The sequence below is a fragment of the Anticarsia gemmatalis genome, chromosome 10 (assembly GCF_050436995.1).
Source record: "Anticarsia gemmatalis isolate Benzon Research Colony breed Stoneville strain chromosome 10, ilAntGemm2 primary, whole genome shotgun sequence".
Taxonomy (NCBI): Eukaryota; Metazoa; Arthropoda; class Insecta; order Lepidoptera; family Erebidae; genus Anticarsia; species Anticarsia gemmatalis.
Genome location: NC_134754.1, coordinates 11,270,248 through 11,292,355, shown reverse-complemented (window position 1 = coordinate 11,292,355; position 22,108 = coordinate 11,270,248). Strand labels below are relative to the sequence as shown.

General features: G+C 33.4%; 1 protein-coding gene across 1 annotated transcript in view; it reads right to left on the bottom strand.

Annotated features, from left to right (window-relative positions):
* The window catches only part of rols (zinc-RING finger and ankyrin repeat domain-containing protein rolling pebbles), a 206,831-nt gene extending 184,986 nt beyond the window's left edge, over positions 1 to 21,845 (bottom strand). The window contains exon 1 of the mRNA XM_076118934.1: positions 21,335 to 21,845. Coding sequence (XP_075975049.1) covers positions 21,335 to 21,800 — 466 coding nt within the window. The 5' untranslated portion in view covers positions 21,801 to 21,845. The remainder of the gene's footprint in view (positions 1 to 21,334) is intronic.
* Between the last annotated feature and the right edge of the window lie 263 nt (positions 21,846 to 22,108).

The following is a 22,108-nucleotide window of genomic DNA, read 5'->3' as shown; positions in this document are numbered from 1 at the left end:
GGGAGCGCAGTATAGAATTTCGGACGTGATCTATTCTTTTGACGCATAATATACTACGCTCAATCGCTCTCTGGCTCTTTCTGGTTTTCCGTAATGGACCATGTTTAGGCAGCGTAGGTAAGGACGGGTAGTAGGTATAAACATGTCGACGAGCTTTCGCTTCAGTGACAGTGGAAGGTTACCCTTCATTAGCTCTTTCCTGGACCAGGATTTCTTTCAGGCACTTGTGACACGTTTGTCCAACTCTTTGTCCCGTCGGTTGTTAAAAGAGGTTATCTGGCCCTAGCAAGTGTACTCGTCGACATAGTCTATGACATGCCCGTCTACCTCGACCCTACGTTTTGTGTTGTTGGTCATAACCTGGGTTTTTGTACGGTTCTTACTTAGTCCAATCTGAAGGCTTGCCGTGCTCAGATCTTTGAGCATTGATTCGAGTTCCGATGCCGAAAAAGAGAAGAGGACTATGTCGTCTGCAAAACAAAGATTTGTTAACTGTTTACCACTTACAACTATGCTTTTGATTGCCATAACACCGCCAGGCTCCCGAAAATTTCTCCGAGGGTGCTGGTAAATTTTTGGGAGATAGCGGGTCTCCCTGTTTCACGCTTCTTTGGATTTGTAATGATATTGTTGTCTATTGCTTTGATGAGTTTGATGTATGAAGGTTCGATTCTACATAGTATCTTTAAGTAGGACTTGGATGGAGTGATGATTCTATGGCGGAATGAGTAATGCTGTCAAAAGCTTTGGAATAATCCACGAATGCTAAATATAAAGGCTTATAAAACTCAAAAACCTTTTCTATTATCTTATTTCTTTAATACTCCTGCTGCACTCAATCTACTCGTCACGTTACCCATTAATTGATGATGATGATTGATGTTTAATTTTACTAAATAATGAAAGTTACGCAGAAAGTTGATCTCAATAATTTTACTTACTTAATAAAAAGTTAAGATTTTATAATTTAGATTGTTTAATACAATGTTTTCCTGGTCCATTCAGTTATGGTTTTACTTATTAATTATTATTAAACCTTTTGATACGGTTTTTTTTACCAAAAAAGTACAATTAACCATTTTTATTTGTAAAACTGTGTTAAATTTTGACATATTTTTCATAATTTTAGTTCAAATTTTGAATGCAAAAGGGACTTATATGCTTTTTTCTCTTAATAGGTAACAGCTATTACAAAGTTTATTTTGTAGATAGATAGAGCTAAAAAATACGCATCTAATGATATATTAACATCTTATATTTAATAAATAAATATATGAAATCTTATAAAAAAACAGTTTCAAAAATTTGTTTTGGCTCTCCTGTAAAATTTATAGATTTCGATTTGTGGCCCTTTTGTATTGAAGGAGCGGTTTGTTCGCGTGCGCTAAAACTAGAATAATAATACCACCCTCTACTTAAAAAATGAACAATGCAACGTTTTTGTATGGTAATTTTAACTGCAGTCCGTTTCAAATTTCTATCACACGAACTGTATCAAGAGTCAAAAAGTTATCAGCTTTCCTGATTGAAATTAAAACCATAAAATCGGTGAGTGGGTTATAAAACTTTGATCAGATCGAGCGTGCTTCCTCACGATCGATCCAAAAAAGGGGCAAAACTCTTAATGTATTAAAGGATGTTCCCACACCGGCTCTCCTTTTTATTTTTATGGTCCAAAGCCCTATGATTCTCCGGCCAATTTCGTCAGCGGCGACCACTATATAATTTTGTACACCATTAATCATCGTGAGTGATTCAAGAATGACAAACTGATCCCCAGACAGTGAAAGTCAGGCACAGGTAAACATACGTTTTTGCCAAATATTGTTGTACAATTTTGAACCTTGTTGTCACCACAGGTAGTGCTAAAATATTTCAAAAGGCAGACAAATTAATGTCCAGAATATTTTTGGATATTAAGATAGCAATAATAGTTAAGTAAATATTGTCGTCGTAATTATTCAATGTTTAATTATTTCCTATTTTGTTTACGATTGTTTTAACTCGGACGAATTCATTAAAATAAGTTTACGATTATTTTATTGGAACTAATTGACTTACTCGGTACATTTTATGACTCAACATTAATGAGTATGTGGATTCGTATCAGTTTTTATGGATCTCATGTTGCTATTGAATTTCAAAATCGTATTAAAATGGATCAGACGTAACATGTATGTGTTAATGATATGTACCTACCAAGACTCCCCATTCAAAAATGCCGCAAGTGCTTATTAATATCGCCCTACTTTCTTTGACAGGTGTACCATTGTTCAAGTGGACTTACAACATTCTTGAATTGAAACGACGGTGAAAATTATTTTTCGAAAAAATCCAGATCAGTAATACTCAATTTATTAATGACAACGTTAAGAACTGTATCGGTCGAAAATCGATCGTAAAATCCAAAATTAACTTTAATAGTCTCAAACACTTGTCATTATACATCATTTACATAATGGACCATTCTCATACAGATGTTGGGTGTATCCTGCGTAATAAAATTTATGGTGGAAAACCTGAACAATTTATAAAGGTAGACATGATTTAAAATGTAAAAAGGCGCGAATTACCTGAATTATGCGTGCTTAAAATTGTTGTCTTTCAAGGGAATCTTGGTTTGGTGATTCTTTCACATAATGATGTCTTAATGCAAGCAGAACTTTCGCAATATTCGATAAACGACTAAAATTGTATGGAAACTAAAAACATACTTTTAAACTGCAATGCAACAAATTGATCCAGTTTTGGAGATGCAAAATCTACAGTAAGTAGAGCGCAGATTACAGATTTGAATCTTTGTAGAATTGAGAACGGAATTTGTTAACAAGATCAAAATTAATATTATGTTACATTTTATATGTTTTTAATTAGCTTGTTAGCAGGTGCTTTAACAGCTACTTTTTAAATACTGACAGGAATTAATTTAACCCTGTCTGTTTAGTAATTAATCTGAAGTCTATTCGATTTTAATATTCAACTGATATCTCCTTTTACTTTAACATAACCATTGAACCAAGTAGCATCGTAATAAAGTCCAAGTATTTATTTAAATGACACTAATCGTGTTGAATGTTTGGTGTTCAATTTATTCCTGTTGCGTAGAAAGTTCAGCTACACGTATGGGACAAGAAATATATAAGGCTATAAACCGGTCCATAGGTTTTTATGGGTCATATTATATTACTGGAAATGTTTATTAATTTATAAATTAGTCAGAACTTACTGCAGTTTGAAGTCCAGAATACTGAAATAAGGATCAAAATATAGCACGACTATTCCCGGCATAAACTTCAATACCGCCACACACATCTTTATTTATAACACAAACAATAATCCGAGCGATTTCAAAGCCCAGACTTACTTCTGATTCATCGTCTGGATGTTTTTCATCAAACCCTAAGGCATCCCCGACGTTCCCTTTAAGGAGTCCTGTTTAAAATTCCGCTCCCGTACTGGTCGAGACGCGCTCCTAACATTTTTAGGCGTCCGGGCCCTTGCTTCTTTCCCATAGATTTTTTTTCCTAAACAAAAAGATCCCTTTGTTGTTTTTTGTCGGATTTGTGCGACGAACTTGTAAGTAAACGATTTCGTCCGAGTTCATTATTAACATTGTTGCTATTCTGACGGTTTTCGATCTATTGTATTATTTATTGGAAGTTTATCGACTTCGTTTGATTCTAACAGTTTATGTTGGGAATTTTGTCCCGCTGTTACGTAGGCTTGAGATATGGCGATAGTTTATGACCCATCAAACGATTTACGACTATTCTAATTTCTTAATTACGATGATATATTTATAATATTCCTTTTAGAGATACATTGATCTATCTTTTTGTAAATATAAATTAGAGACATGTCTAGAAATATCATGTCTATTAATTACAGGTCCAACGCCTTGTACCTCATTACTAAAGTCTTAATTTTTTAATATCTTCATTTATTATGCTAATACGAATAAGCATTCTGACTTGTTCATTAAATGAGGCGTTCATTTCATCTATCATGTTGATGTTTAGTGCTCTAGGTATCTCAAAAACATTGATACAGATCTTTGTAATTTTACTAACATCATTTTTGTTGATCACTTCCTTGAGTCTAATCATGTTTTAAATCATGTCTTCAGGCGTTTTGTAATTATATTTATTGCTATTACAGATTGTAAATTTGTACTTATATGTATCTTCATAATTTAATATTACTGCAGATCTAGATAACTTCCTAGATAAATAAGTAGATGAAACTAAGTTGAAATTTCATAGTCGGTATTTGAACCCAGAAAGGGTTTGAAAAATGTATGTGATCAATCCCAATGAGAGGCAAGGTCGTGTTTTGAATCCAAATAGGGTTTTTAAGTCAAATCTTGCGTTTTATTTGGTATCATTCTAAAAAAGTCAAAAGAAAAGGTCAGCTAGACATATTACAGGTGATATATCTAAATTGCCTTGAGTATCACAATTTTATGTTCATTATTTTTTAGTAAAGATAGAAAATGGTAAGTGTGAAATATATTTTATTTCCTAGTTTGCTTTCTTTATTAAATAGAAAAAGACAATCCAATAGGACTATTAGACCAGTCGCAGATTTAAATGAGATGAAGACTTTAATAGTTTAATTTTCATTAATATTAGGCAGAGGTAGTGGACATAGAGTTAATAAAAAAGGGAAATCTTGCTTCAGAAACAAGCCAGTAGAATTATTGCTTTATATTTACACCAGAATTTAGGTCTCAAACATTACTGTATATAATATAGGTCTTAAAAACAACTTACTGTTACTATTTATTTTAATGGCTCCTTAGATACAAACAAGTACATAAAATGTAATAGAAATTACTAGACCGATTACCGTTAAGTGATATTAAGAAAAGTACTTAGTAAATGCTGATACTGACGTGAAAGTTGTAAAAGCTTAAGATTAACTTAATAAGTAGAGTCTAGGTGACGTTTATATTGAGATTGGACGGAACTGTACGTTTGTATGTAATTGTCAGATATTAGAGTACCTACTCGTTAAGAGAAAAGATACTAGCAAATCTGAATAATTTTAAGTAGCCATGTGTAGTCGTGTACGCTATATTTAGAGACATAGTTTGAACAAAAACTTTATGCTTTATTACAAAAGCTTCATTACAATAACTTTTAGTACTATGTTTTGTTTTATTTGTTTGTTTATTTGTTTGTTATAAATATTGAGGTATTGATAGTTGGGCCTTATAATAATTAACTACCTTTTGTGATTTAGGCATTCATGATGCCCGAAACTGTAAAGGACAAAAATATTGGTAGTCGGCATAGTCAGATACTAAATCAAAGATAGGAAACTATGAATATGCTAGAACATGATGTTTTTTTAACTTTGTATACAATAAAATTTTCGATATAAATAGTGATTGAAAGGGTATCCATTGTTTTAACCGCGGATATCTAGGACTTCTTCTTCAATGTCACGTAAAGTAAAAGTTATAGCTTAAACTATAAGTAGATACTATATAAGGATATTGTCATAGAGTACCATATACCCACGCTCGGCATTCCGATTCGCTTCCTTATACCTTTTATAGAATGTAAGGAACATGCAAACATAGAAGGTACCTCTTAAAGCAAAGTGAATGATGTAGGTATATTTTTAAATTCCTTGTGATTTTTTAAAAATGGATGTATGAAGATGGAACGTTTAGTTTTGACTGCAATGATGGCAATTTTTAAAAGCGTTTAAAAATTGCTATCATTGCTGTCAAAACTATAATATTATTTAATCTCTGGTAGGTACTACGAAATCTTTCTGTGCTATTGTCAGTGGTTTGTGTTAACAAAGACCTTGGCTATACTTAATACACTCATTCCCGGTGACTTTAAACATGTGCTAAATGTTATGTGTATAGTCAATAATTTTTTATGATTTTGTTTGGACAACTTACTTATTGATAAACATTAAGTTTATTTTTCAATGCAAACATAGTTAAATTACATATTTCATGTAATTTTCTAAAGAAATCCAGTATAACGAATGCCACGCAAACAAGCAGGCAGCAACGGGTCTCAATCCCACCAACTTTCTAATAATAAATTTAATTAACAGTAATTAAAACGTTGTCGCTACTTGCGATTGATATAAGGATATTGCTATTACAAGTTTGCCGTTAGTTTTCTATTATGAGTATTTATCTTTACACTTTAACTGAGGAAAGATAATTTCTTGAGTTATTACTACAATTTGTTTTAAGATTCAAATCAATTAGTGGTTTGTATATGTCTGCATTTGAAATTACTAAGGTTATTCTAATATTTTAGCTAGTTCCTGTAACAAGACATGATTAAAGCTTCAAACTATTCGTTTGCCAAAATCAGAAACAGTTACAGAAATCCTTGAAACCGTTTAAGATATACGATCATATTTTATACATCTACCCTGTTTGCATAGATTTTAAGAGTATTCTTATTATTGAATGATGTTTTCCTATTGTTAAAAATTATATTTAAAAACTTAACCCATAACTTATATATATACCTACATATTCTGTCTTGAATCCTATATTGGTTATGAGTTGTTCCAGAATTTTAACCACTTCAACCTGCATTTGGCAAAAGTCTCTTCTAGCAAACTTAAAATATTTTTTTTATTGAAAAATTGATAGAACAGATAGCAGACCCAAAAAAAAGTGTACAAATAGACCCGTTTTTGGCTACAACTTTAAGATATTAAATAAAAATCTAGTATTTAGTAAACAAGAATTGAAAAACAGCAATACTGAATAACTACATATACAACTAGTGCTTTCAAAACGGGTCCCAGTTAATCGTTTTATTTGGACTTAAAGCGCAATCACATTTACTTGACCTGAAATTACAAACCAGTTTCTTCCAAGCGATAAGGACAGGGAATAATTTAGTACAAAAAATCAAGGCTTCGATTTAAGGATTTGGAAAAACAAGTTTGAGGTCCAGACTCTTCTGAATTAAAGTAACTTGGGAAAACAATATTACATCAACTAAAACTTTGTATAATTTTTAAACTGTAGTTCTAATATCAACTATAGATAAAAGTTGACATAGGAAAATTACTTTGACACCGAAGTCCAAGGCCTTTTAGGGGCTATAATTACTAGAATTATGCACAAGTGCTTGTGCCGAAATGTCAAACAAATATCAAAGTAAAAATGTACTTCACATTATTCCTCGTGTAATATATGTAGTGTAATAGCAGTGTAATAGCAAAGTTAAGTCAAAGTTTGCAGATATAAACTACAAGTAAACTTAAAAACCAGTACAAAATACGAATACCATAAACATCTTAACACAAAAAGCCAACAACTTCAGTTATCAAAATTGACCCACATCGAACAAAACGTTTTACAAAAAACTTCGATAACTTCGCTATTCACAGATAAAAATGGACCGCGAAGAATTTATTAATGTAAATAATATCGAATCCATCGGCTTTGCAAAAAGGTTATAAATGAAAAAAGTGGAATCAAAGGCTCGCGGTTGGGTTCCGTGCATTGACTCTCTGAGTCATCGGGAGAAGGCAAAAACTTGCTTGAGGAACCCTAAAATGCTGCTGTAGAAGCAAATATTTGGAGCAGTTTATTTGTTTAAAGTGTTGCCTATCTGATTGGACGCCTTTGTGGGTTTAAAGATCGGATAGTTAGATTTTCTTTGGTGTCTTTATTGTTATGTTTTTAAGACGTTGTTTTAATTGTTATTCGTGGAAAAGCGATAAGTATATTGATTTAAAAATTCTTTGTTAAGTTAGAATATTTTCAGATTATCCTTTGATGTATTAACTATAAGCTTGGATACATTTAAAGAATAGTCTGTTATGTCGTGATTAGACCAATAATCTAATATAGCAAAATGATATTTGACATCATAATATTTTTAAATGCATTCTTTTCTCATACCGTTTACAAAAACTTTCAGTTTTGAATTTAATATTTAAACTTCGGCTCTAACTTATAATTTACCTTCGAAACTAAGCCAGTGAGCGTCATTTTACCGGCGCAATTTTTCCTCCCGTCTAATAAGTAAATTGTTTGCTATAAAGGGAGGGCAACCTGTTCCATTGTTGTTGCACCTCAAGACATGGGCTCAGTAGCGATATTTGTTTGAATGAATCACTCACCATAAACGAAGAATACGTAGTTTATTTTTATTGCGGTTGCTGTGAAAAATGGCATAGAAGTGCCCTTGAATTCATCTTTTTACTTTTTTTAAAATGCGATGGAATATCTTTCTACATTTTTCATTGCTACACGACAAAGTTGACTGACTCTGTGGCCCAGTGGTTTAGGTCGCCACGACGCTATCATTACGTTGGAAGGTCGTGGGTTCGATTCTCACATGGAACTATTAGGAAAAGGTGCGATCCACTAATATTCTAACGGGTACATTATGTGTGTTGTGTGTATGTTTGTAAAAGTCCCCGCGGCACAAGAGCAATTCTTCGTGCAAGTTGTCTTTTTTAAGAAAGAAAAAAGTATAAAACAATAGCGTCTATACTGTCCTGACAAGTTTAGTTATAGACTTCAACAAAAATTATTTAAGCATAGGCATCAGACAAATTAAGTCGTTTTTTCAGGGGTTCAAAGATTGTTTCCGACTTAGCTAGCGTGGTTGACCTAAGGCTTAACCTGTCATTCATTTTGGAAGACCCGTGCCCGTGTATGATTGTAAACAACAAAAAGTTTCTTCAAATTGTTAGCGAAAGTAAATCTAGATAAAAAGCATGCCAACAAAACGTTACACTATTTTAAATCAACTCAATTTCGCCTAATCAAATCACTTTTTGCAACTAACACTGGACAGCGAACATGAATGATCATGTTGTATGAAAGCATGTGTCATTACTAATTACTAATATTAATGGATTAGTGAGAGGTAAAAAAGATGTCTGATTTTTTATAAAAGCTTGTATGACCTGAATGTTTCAATAGATTACTATGTCGATGGTTGCTTTCAATAGAATTGGTTGTACGTTCAAGAACACCGTTTTGATCACATATTTTATATCAATTTAATGTTGGTGACTCACTTGAATCGTGCTTACTACTGTACCAATAAGAGTGTACTGCCATAATTATTATTTATTTCATTTACCTTGTTCTTCGAGTCCTATGAAGTTTAGTTCACGATAGTGTATTCACGAAAGTTCGTAAGGCTTACCTGAAAAGAAATAAAATAATCGTTACCAAGTAAAAAAATTGTAACTAACATGGCTTAATAATAATTAGGTTCGATTACCTAACCGGTAGATAAAGTGACGGCATACTATAAAAAGACCTGACAGTATTCTAACTGATAAGCTATTCAATACTTATTAAAGCTGGTAAAGCTAGCTTGAAATACGAAACTCGAAACTCCGTACGGTAGATCAACCCTCTATTTCATACATAAAAATATATTTTATGATAAGACTTCCTTCCTTAAGACCGCACAGAAACATTTAATTCAACTAAAAAAAAAAACAAATATAGACCAGGTATTTTTCCGAGATATAACTATGAAACTTTATAGGGCAGAACAAAATGCACATGAAACTATTTTAAATATAATTTCATTAGGGAAGCTGAAGAAAAAGCGTAAATATTTACGTCCGTTATACTGAGCATCTGGCTTCAAACATTACCTTTCCAATAACTGTGATAGCTGGGAGGTGACCATGTGTAGGGATAAAAGAAATTGTAGCTTTATATGGGATAGGACTTGTTAGACTATTTTAATTTTTTGGAGATACTGTCTGGATCCTGAATTTTAGTTCGAAAGGCCAGTTTTTAGTACTTTTAGATAAATGAAACGCTATTAATTAACTGTCGGCTTTTAGTCCAGTAATTTTAGTAATTTTCTAGGGAAAGAAAAGTGTCTGGGTTATCTTGTTCTGATTCCATTTTTTTTTACAAAAAAAAAGGCTTTCATGGTAGTTTTTAAGAAACAATACATTCTGTTTTTTTCCTGACAGTAAAAATACATTTCATTGGTTACAAATTGAAAGAAATCAAAATACTTATACGAGCTGTAATTTCAAATCCAAGAAATTTGAATTCTTTTAAAAGTTCATAATATGTTTAACGCAAACAGCATTACGTATTGTCTCTACCATTTTAACTTCACTCAACAACTTATACTAAAATGTCCTACAATTTTTTAATTCATAGCCACCCTACAATAAAGGCCCGAGGTACCATCTATATATGGAACTCCCGTTTGATTCCATGTTGATACACGTGTTAAATTCGCTCAAACACAGGTAGACTGTTGCCTCATTGTGCCACTTTCTTATTGGACTAGCCTCTTATTTCACCATAGGATCATGTAGCACAAGTGGGTAAAGGAATTTTGTTTTGTATTGGTTTGTTTGATAATTCTTTAAAAAATAGCATAGACGGATGATTGGAAATTGATGACGGCAATTAATGATGTTCTTCAAAAAAGTCCTTATGGAGAGCCTAGTATTATGGATTATGTGTAAAAAGCAAATAATTTGTGTAGAGTTGCAGAGATCTCTAATATCTTTGAGTTAGTATGTTTAAGCGCGATCATAATATGAAGATGTTTAAAAAAGTGCACATTCTTAGCATAGTATCTACTGAAGTCATGTCTTTAGTCCAGACCAAAATTATGGCTTATAACTATTTATTATAATTCTGACACAACAATTTGCCTTTTAGATCCTCCATTCTATAAATCGTACTATACGTTGCCTATTTTTATACACGCTCAGATATAAGAGCTCGTACCAGACAAAACGGCGCTTGTTTCCAAGCCAACACTCATCTGAAATCAAATTGCCTAACAACCTAAATTTCAATTCTATCAGCTGAATATTTCCACACCCATACAATTCATCGCTTGGCACAGTAATTGACGAACATATTGTCTGTACGTCTGTTTATTGGCCGTAGATGTTGCTACACGTTGTAAGTGCAAACATCCAATAAATGTACGGAGGCGCGGCTTTTATACGTTTTATTGGAGGGAAAATAGAAATGATTTGGTTAGAGAATCTCTATATAGTTGATGAAATACTAAAAATGTACCCTTAATTAAATACTTAAAATAATGTATTTTGTGGTATATCACATATCATATAATAATAGTATGGTAGTAGAGGTAGTAGTATAAGTAAACATTATATGCGTAAAAAGTCTTTGTTTGAATGATCCAAAGTCCTCAACTCTCTGTAGGTCTGGGTTGTGGACAAAGAAAGGCTAAGCTCAACTTTGTTTTTCTATTTTCACGCTATATCTTTTATTCCTAATGTAATCTTAGGCACGGTGGATCTTCAAAAGTATAGAAATATTAAAATTTCATATCTACCTCTCTTGCAATTAAATACTGCTATTCTTGTAAACAGAATACCTGTTTTACACCAACTAATTACCCACAACACATTACACCGAAGCCAAAAATAACTCTTCCTTTAATGTTTCGTTTAATCAAAGTATAATTAGCTCTAAAATTAAACAGTAATTGATTCACGAATCACAAGTGAAAGCAATGCGAGTTACTTGATTAAACTTCTGCCATGATAATTGTGTTTATTTTATACCTTTTTTCGTTTTTGGAGAGTAAACGGACACGTTATAGGCCGATATTATCAAGAGTAACTGTTTTTAAATAATATTTGTTATTATTCAATTTAATATTTCAGTATCCCACGTATCCCAGTTAGTGTGCCAACTATTCAGTACATTGCTACTTTGACATAACGTGTTAATCACTATAATCTACACATCCAGAATTTCTCTCATTTGATATATATTCGCTTAGCCTTTGTTCCAAACCATGTTGGAGTCGGCTTCCAGTCTCACCGGATGCAGCTGGATACCAGTGTTTTACATGGAGCGACTGCCTATCTGACCTCCACAACCCAATTACTTGGGTATTAACACGATACCCTTCGGTAAGACCGGTTGTCAGACTTTCAAGCTTCTGACTACTGTTAACGACTGTCAAAGATCTTCGAAAATGACAGCCGGGACCCACAATTTAACGTGCCTTCCGAAACACGGAGGAACTCGATATGTATAAGATGGTCACCCATCCACGGAACAACCTCGGCAAGCGTAGCTTAACCTCAGAGATCGATCCGTGCGGCTGTTGTAAACTAAGCCACGAGCTCCTCTCATTTGATACTGAAAATTATATGTTATTGAGAAATTAATACAAATAATTAATTGAGTTCTTATCTACTGAATCAACCTCTGGATACTTTCCATCGAGCACTTTAGAAAACTGAATCATTTAAACTTCATTCCTTTAATACGTGCTGGTAAAGTTTGCTATACACATACATATGTTCGGTTTGGCGGTATTTATCGAACGAAAAAACCGACTTGAAGCAATTACTGCACTTGTTTAGCTTGTGCTGATCGGTTCCTTCAAGTCCAACTGTCACAATTTGGTTTAAACACTCAGCGCGGCGATATCGAGCGGCATTTTTCCCGAGCATCCATCTACACATATTCGGTTTTGCCGTTCGTCTAGGAAGATAATGCCGAACCGATTATGTGTGTAGCAAGCCTTATACTTACTTACCAGTAATTACAAATAACTCTTACTAATAAATACTAAGATGTCTACATAACTGTTTCTAATATCAAACGAGTTGCATGTGAGAGCTAGGGACGTGGCTACATTCTTCTAAGTTCCCACTAGTGTTGTACCAATATGGGTATATCGATTGCTGTGCTCGATAATGAGAATCGATTTGATCGGTAATGCATCGTATGCAAATGGACTCTCGATATGGTAGAAAGCCTTATGTAGGGAGATTTCTAATTAAATACTTTTTCTTTTGAATCCTGGATCTCAGGTTTTACTTGACATTTCTTGTGGAGTTAGTCTGGATTTAAATACCGGAATAAATCCATCTAATTTGCAAAGGAAATTGACAAAAAGGTGATACGTGACTTAATTTTAATTCAATGGCTCTTTATTCAACTCTTACATACGCCAACGGCTCTGTCCGCAATGCATTTTTTTCATTCTATTTATGCTTTTCCGGGACATAATTTGCCCCGTAAATCGGTTTAGGAGTTTAAGTGTCAAGAAAATACTAAAATGCACTCTTTAACTTTAGTGTTATTTGTATGAAAGTAAAAAATTATAGAAAGTTCTATTGTAAATTAGATATACATATTAACGCCTATTATACCCCATGGTGTAGTCAGAGATTGTATGAAATACAGCCGCATTTCGCCAATATCTATTGATAGATTAGTTCCATGTAACTGAGGACCAGCCTATATACCTATTGCCAGAATATAATTGGAAATTACACATATTTAAATTTAACTAAACGTGTCTTTTATCTCTGAACAATCATTGTATTTGTTTCTTCGGTTTATATGCCAATGTTTTAAAATACATTTAAAACGTTTAACCTGATTGAAAGGAAACGCTGTAAAAGCGAACAACTTGAAGAGAAAATGTACGTTAATTAAAACTCCGGTCCGTTTTAAAAGTGAACCATAGTTTATGTCTAGTAAAATGTATTTAACACTATTATTAGAATTAAATAACTAGCTATTATAGAAAATCTATGTGGTTCTACAATTTAACATAATATATATTAAGTTGTGTTCAATTGATAGTAAATGTGAAAATTGAAATAAATCATAGTTGAATATGGGATAAATATGAAAACTTTATCGTTTGTTCTTTTTATTTCATTTCGAAATTAATTAAAAGTAATCAAAAAAGTAGAAGTAGTAAAAGTAAAAAAGTAAGTAAAAAGAATATTGAAATATGGAAACAATTGACGTATTTGTTCTGTTTAAAATTTTTTTTTAGTCTCTACTAACCTCGGTGGGAAACCGGTGTCATTTATATAATAATATGTATTAATGTACTACTTGTAACAGTTCAATAGTATCAAATAATATCATTCAATAACTACGTTTTTGATGCAATAAGTCACAATAACAATTACTCCACACTTCTCCAATCGTACTAAACCTTGTTTCCCATCCCTAAACCTGTACAGTGTAGAGTCGCGAAAGTTGATATGTATTTATTTAAATAGGCTCACCGTGTGAATGTTATTATTTATAGTGCAACTTGAAAGTGGACAGGAAAGTACGATGTTCGTTATCAGTTTGAGGTTAGTGGGCAGTTAGCGCCATCTAGTTGTTGAGGACGGTAACTGTAGACTCGTATTTTGTGTTACTCTACTTAGTTGTTTAATAAAAATTAACCCTCTTTTTCATAAAAAAAATATGAAGTTATGAAAGGTTTATAAAGTGTTTTGTTTCTTTCACTTCTTAGCAAAATAAAAAGAGAAAACATATTTCAGTAGTTTTTTAACTAAAATTGGTTTACAGTGTGTTTATGAATAAGAGGGTAAGTATATAATAGTTGGATATCTATTTATGCTAGTAACTAGTATATTATCAACTTACACTAACAAAACATGTTATACATAATATGTATAAAGCACATTTTATATGCTATTTTATGTTTATTTATTGAGAAAAGTTTAGATTATTATGTATTTTCCTTTCTCATTTGTTATTACTATTGGTTACAAACGACGAGTGACATAAATCTAATTGTAATATTATGCAAATATGCGTTTAATTTACAATTAAGCATGAAAATAGCGCAAAGTAAGTATGTCAGTTTTCTAAGCGTTCATATTACTGCGAAGCCTAGGCTTAAAACATCAGTTTAGGGAATAATCTATGGTTTGGTTATTCGGCTAACGGCTAGCGGCTTGGTAAGGAAAAGTGATAAACTTTGCTTACTTCTATTTCTATAATGTCCTTAATACGACAACAAAATAACATCACACCTGTTAAATCCGAAGGTCTCTGAAAACGTTCCAATATTTGCCCTGTTACTTAATGAATAGAGGGCGAGTATATTGCCATATACCGGGCATGGTAACCAAACTACTATTAAAAGTATTATAATTTATTTCAACAACTATATTACTATTAATTACTAGGTATATTCAAAATTAGAAAAGCCTAGTATCACTTCCGCCGACTGGGAATCAAACCCGAGTCCTCTTGAACAGCAAACACTACCAACAGCGTCACAGAGGAAATCATCAGAAATACTTCTACTATAAATACCTTCACATTTTCTCCGTCAATCTAGGTAAATAAACATCACCTCTATGAACTTACAAAGTGCCTAGCAAAACTGGATCCTACCCTACTTACCGCTTATGAGTCACACTCAACACAGTCAAGGTTTCCCCTCATCTAAATCAGACAAGCATCAAGATAAAGCTCCTTTCATATTTACTGACATGTGGCATGTTTAGTAGAAAACGGCCCAGACATATATTTTATATTTAAACTAGTATTGTTGGTAGTAAAACCGACAATCCTGATAAACTCTTCAGCTAAAAATCAGCCTAGCCTTTCTTCCAAACTATATTGGAGTCGACTTCCAGTCTCATCGGATGCAGCTACAAATATTGTACATGGAACGTCTGCCTATCGAACCTCCACACCCCAACTACCTGGGTTATAACACGATACCTTTCGGTAAGACTGGTTGACGGATTTTCAAGCTTCTGTAGGTAACGACTGTCAAAGAGCAACTCTTCAGTTAATACTAGTTCATTATTGTGGTACTGCTATACTACCTATAACTTTTAGTATAATACAACACCTGCTACCTATACATTTTAATCCTATTCTAGTTATATTGTTTTGTGAAATATTGGCATGAAATATTAAATAAAAATGCAAACAAGAAAGTCCCACATATAATCCAGCGAACAATGAAGGATAATCAATACACATGAACTAATTCTCATGCAAATAATCCTTCTGGGTCGAGCTTAAGTGTCAAAGTTACTACCCTGTTATAAACAGAGCGTTAGTCTTCAAAATTAGGTCAGTACTACCAGTGTACTTTATCAAAGGTAATCTGTGTTATCAGCGTCTTTTCTCCTTATTTGCATACATAGTGGATATGAAGCCGTGTGTAGTTTCTACTGGAATTGATTTGATTAGACCGTGTAGCTGAATGTACGACTAATTAGTAGGTAAGTGAAGTTTAAGTGGAAATATTTACCACGTAATTATTGATTAAGACAGGATCTTATATAGGGCTATTCGTTTAGAGAGATTTTAAGTGGATTTGCCTTCATCAGAAATGGTCGAAAAGACGAACAAAAAAACGAATTACTTTTTGAAACTAGGTATATTGTGTAAAGAATATCGCGAGATAATCAGACAGAATTTTCGAACACATGTTCAAGAATGAAAATTACATAAACCTGGCTACCCATGTTTCATGGTTTAAAGCTGACCCAGCTTTAAGCAAAATCTGACCCTTTTAATTTCAGGAGCAAATGTTAAGCCAGCTATAGGAAAGTTATAATGGATTATTCGTTTATCACCTCAGGTCTGTAAAAAACGAAAGGCCCTTTAAAAATGCCCAATGCTTTTAATTACGCACATGCGTGGGATCTGATTCCAAAAAGCCAAAAGCGACTCAAAATATATCATGCCTTACCCAACTACCTTATCTCAACATTTTGTCCCCCAATCATGTTTCCTTATTTTGGAAATTCAATATAAGATTACTGTTTGTTTATTAAAACAAGTCTATTGCAAAACGTTACCTTTAATAATATTATAAATTCGCAAGTCTGTCCATTTGTTACGCTTTTAGGGCCAAACTGCTGAACAGACTACTAATAATCGACTAGCTACTTTGAATTAGCGAATTTCTTGTAAAAATCAGCGCCTCTGGCAGATGTCATAGGAACTAATTTTGGAACACTTTGAAATGCAACTCTCGATACTCAGTAGTGCCGTCTGTAGATAATTGCGTTTCTAAGCTTTTTAGACTACTGTTAATGTTTGAAACCAGCCCCTTAGTGGTTTAAATGGGGAATGAAGCTTCATACGCGAGTGAAGCCAGTCGGGTGAGCTAGTTTATTATACAGTGAATAATATCTTTGGTTTTAATTAACACTTTAAATGGAATCCGAAATGACTCGTGGCGTAAGCTGTCGGTTTAAATCTGAATTGTAATTTAACATGTCTGGTGAAAAATATTGGTTAATTTATTATTTTGTTTGCGTATTTTAATACCTTTAGATTAGTATGGGTTAACTTATCTGGACGTATTTAATACAGTTTTAGAGGTTTACCTTGAGAACTGTATTTATCCTATTTGCAAATTAAGGGGCTTATAATAATATTAAAGTTTCCTAACGCAACTTTAATGGATTACTACTACTATTACTACTGCTACTTCTTTCATCTAAAAAAAAAAATCTGACTCCCAAGATGAGTGGTATTTATTTATAGTACAGTCAGTGTTTCCATTTTATTGATATGAATAAAAAGAAATTGTATACATATGTGAATTCAGCAAGGAAAGTACGTACTAAATAATACGTGTATATATTTTCGCAGATCGCATCACTAATTTTACAAGTCCGTCAAGCGTGAAAACGGTGCGAAATGTTTAAGCGAAATTAATAAACAACATGTTTATTTAAATGTTACTTTAACCCACAAACCAAATAGAAATCTGTGATAGTTTTTCAACAATTTTCTCGACCACAACTTTAACTTTTTACCAACAGTTCAACACCACAATTTTCCCCATAAGTGGGCAAATACAAGGTACAATTAACTGGGAATGATGGCATTAATTACGATTTATATGTCAGGACGCGACACTCTCTTGGGCCAATTAGGTTTCTATGTTGACTTATAGAGGTACTATAGGTTTTCGATGAATCAGAGAACTCGATTAGAGATTGAGGTAATGTCGAGTAAGGGTGAGGAATCTTTTTGTTTTTGATACCGTGTCAGTTATTAAGTAATCCAAGATATGATGCTTAAAGAAGGAGATCCTTCCGCTTATATATAATCCTTATATAATATCCTTTTAACATTCAAAAATAAAAATTATATCTTCACTAAACGATAAAAACGACAAAAGTCACTGCTATTTTGAGGTTAGTCTGCCTCCCATCTTGAAAATGTAGCTTCAGGCACAGTCGCAAAAATGAGAAAGCCATATCTAAAACTCATAAAATAAGAAAAGAGCTGATAGTGACATCCAAATACATATCACGATCACCAACTTAAACACTCTAATATTTTACTTAAAAAATTGATAAACTGCACTGGCACACAGAAACTAATTTCTCACTTGAAACGAGAACCAATAGTACCCACCCATTTTATTACTTTTTCTACGTTCAACAAGATTACTGCACATTTAACTTGTTATACTTGCAGTTAATTCCATATTCTAGTTTTTAGTTCACAATTACTTACGAACCCAGTTTTTGCTGTATATTTATTACGACCACCCTTAGTTGGGAACAGTTTATGGTATTAGCTGTCATATTAGTTCTCTTTTTATGTGAACGAAACTCTATACGGTGTTGATTTGGGATTGGTTACTGAATTTTGTATAAGATTTATAAAGTACTTAGTTGCATTTCGATGTTTGTTGCTGTTTAAGTTGTAGTATTATTGGTATTTCGTGGTTTGTTGTAAAGGTGTATTGTTTATCTCAAATGAGATTAAATACTTGACTTTTTTACCCATTTTGTCCTACGGCTAGGCTAGGGTGTGTTTGTGATGTAAGTCTATGTGTAGATTCCATATTTTAATTATGTCTTGAAAAATTTTGTTCAAATAAAACCAAACAGAAGCCTGGCTCAGTCTTTGAATGGACATGTCAACAGTAGCAAGTAGCCTTATACATTATCTTAGAATAGAGTCTTATTATCTTTTACACCATAATTATTTTAAGACTACTCCCGAAAAATAAACATAAAGGTCCATATCTACAACATCAAAACATGAAAGTTGAATCAGCACAGTAGTCTCATTACGGTACTCAATTAGTGGTCTCTTGCTCACTCATCGATCAAGATAAGATCACAGGAAGCCCATGTTTATAGGCCTTTATATGTTCCGTACAATCGGTACTCTCTAGGTTGTGAACTGGTTTGAGGTGAAATAGTTTGAGAAGTTTAGAGAAAATCTTTTGGAAGATTGCTAAAATGTATTAGTTATTTTTATTCTGTGATTTTCATTTTTGTCCAATTTGAAATTTCCTTCATTGATGAATTGCATTACATATTATGTAAGTACATGCAGAAAGCTTGTAAGTTATAATTGATTGGTTTCTGCGAAAGAGGGGGAATTTTACTGCTTATCTTCCGGAGACATGGATTTGATTCCCGAAACGGTCGGAGTGCTATTGGGCTCCTGTATTCAGTTACTCTTTAATTGTTTTCCTTACAGATTCCGATCAGATCCCTTAGTAAAATAAAGTCATAAGTGACTGGACGTCAGTACAATATAATGACATTCTTTCTCTGAAGGTGCGAATTATGTTCGATCCTTCAGTTTCTATTATTTGAGATTAACTTGTGAAACAGCAAAATGAGGATGTCATTCAGACCGCAGTTTCCAACTCGGAGTTTGTACAGAGTATTTTTGCTCTGTTTTTTGTATTTGCATATTTACAAGACTCAAACCTGCTGTTCCATCACTTCGAAGACAAATTGTCCCTAATTACAACCACTTTCTTTACCGAAAATCGGAGTGTAATTCTTCACGCGAAATACAAAAAACTGGCGTTGAAACAGCTGTTTCGTAAGCATAATTTGACAAAAACGTTCAAAATACTGGCTTGTAAAATAATTGACAAAAATTTGAGTCGACATGGGAAATTTTGACGACGCAGACGTCCTATTCGGCAACTGGCTTACAGTTTGGCTCTTCTGGTTACAAAAGCGCAAGGCTAGTAGATTTTTTTTGTATAATACTGACACGCCTTTTATCCCCAGACGTCTACGCAGAAGTGTGTTGGAGTACCTCGGGATAATTCGGGACTTTTCATGTTGCCCTGTGTAACTATCATGTGTAACCATAGTCGGGACTAGTGACACTGTTTTAGAGCCAGTTGTCCCGTTGCGGAAGAATCATGGGCCTGATAGGACTGACGGAAGGGCCATTCCCACTAGTCCCATTGACTGCTCTCGTCAAAGTCGGGACAACTTAACGGGACTAGTGGAATAAACACTCAATTAATATTAAGGTTATTGTTAAACACCGCGTATTATGGAGGACGAAATATATATTATACCTCTCTACATTCACTTTCAGGTATACAATGACATAACAGGAGTTATGTTAAAAGATTAAAAATAATATTTTCTGTTAAATTCCAAATTGACAGCTCCTTTTACTTTCTTCCACTTTCGAATAAGTACTCTGGTCATTTCAAAAAAAGAAATAATTGTACAAAAGTGGTTTTCAAAAAGGATATCGCTCATTTTGTAAATACGTGCCTTGTATTATTGTGGTCACCGAATATTACAGAACCGGAATACAAAAATCATCTTCGCTTATTGATGATTATACAAAAAAAGTAGTATTCCGATAATGTTACTTAGTCATTTTCAAGGAAGTTGTTGGATTTAACGCTTCGACGAATCATTTTTAATAAGTACTAGCTGACATGCGCGGATGCGCTTGCGTTCGTCCCCTATAAATTTGGGAACAAAGTCTATCTGGGAAGTCTCCATCGTTATCAATGACAAAGGTAGGCAAAATTCAAAATTTTTAGTCTAGTGCTATGGTATGCTACTATTAATGAGCCATTAGATTCTCCATCTATTAACTATTCCCAGTATTTCTCTGGAAGCACCAACTATTTCAGCACCTAAACTGTACCATTTTTTCTATAGCTTAAGTTGCTAAAAGCGGAAGACCCTAACTATTCATATGAAAACTTGCATAATTCTGCACCATAAACCTTCTGCTATATCACCATCATACATTTCAAATGATATCAATCACATTACGTTTCACGGGAGGTAATTACGTTAATATAGGTCATTGATCATCGATGTGGTTCAATGAACTTGCTATGAACTTTCGTGCCGTTATTTATAGGGACTGTTTCCTTATGGTTTGATTTAGGAGTGATGGGGAACTGAAGCTTCCGAGTTCGGGTTGTAGGAAGTAGGTGTCTTTAAAATGAAATTTCTAACTTGTATGACATTACGTAAGATAGAGACAAAATAAGTATTAATTTATGAGACTATTTAGAAGCCTGAGATATGAATGTCATAAATACTTCAAATTAATGGCCACTACTAAGTACATTGCTACTTTGACTTAACGTGTTAATCACTATGATCTAAGGGAGAAAACAATGTACAGCATAGTGGCTTTCAAATATGGTCAACAAACCCGTGATAGCCCCCCAGGAACCAAACAATTTATATGTCAATCCTACACTTTATAATAATATATTTAGAAGTAACAGACTTAATAAAATGTCGGTAAATATTGTATAACATATGGAAAACCATATCTTACCTTGATTCCAAGCTGCTGTAATATTTTCTTGATAGAAGTACTCCGTCTCCTCTTCATCGGACCACAGCACACCTTCGATACTGGACGTGATTCCTTGGGTTTCAGGCCCTTCCACCAAAGACCTTCTCGACAACTGGTCATAACTAGGAGGCCTTGATAACGAATACCCAGAAATATCAGCCAATGAAGACCGAAAATTCTTATAACTCCTACTATCAATCGGCCGGTAACTTCGAACTGATCGGGTATCTTCGGATTTTACCGAACGCAATGATCGGCAGTCGTAATTCGTGACGTCACTGCTCAAATCGTTCATAGAAACTTTAAAATTGTTGGCCGAAATGTCTCCTAAGGGTACTTCGCATGATCGACGCTTCATGCTAGTTTTTTGCGACGGCGTTTCCCCTGTTGCTTGCATGTGACGGCTGACGCCGGCACTATGCAAGAATTCATTGGAATTATACATTTTTAAGCTAAATTATACTACTAGGAACTTGTTCTTGACTAATTTTTGGAGGAATTATTCGTTCGATTGTCGAGGGCTACCTGTAACAAAAGAAAAAAATAAGTTAATAATCTAGTACGAACGAAACATCGAAATTCTGTAGTACTATATAAACGAGAAAAAGTATATTAAAAATCGTAGTATATAATAAAAACAAAATAATATATACATAAACAAACGACACAAAATATTTAAGAAAAATTTTAACAGTAACGCCATCTATTAAGAATTGCATTAACTAACACGAGTAAGCTACGGAGCTCGAACGT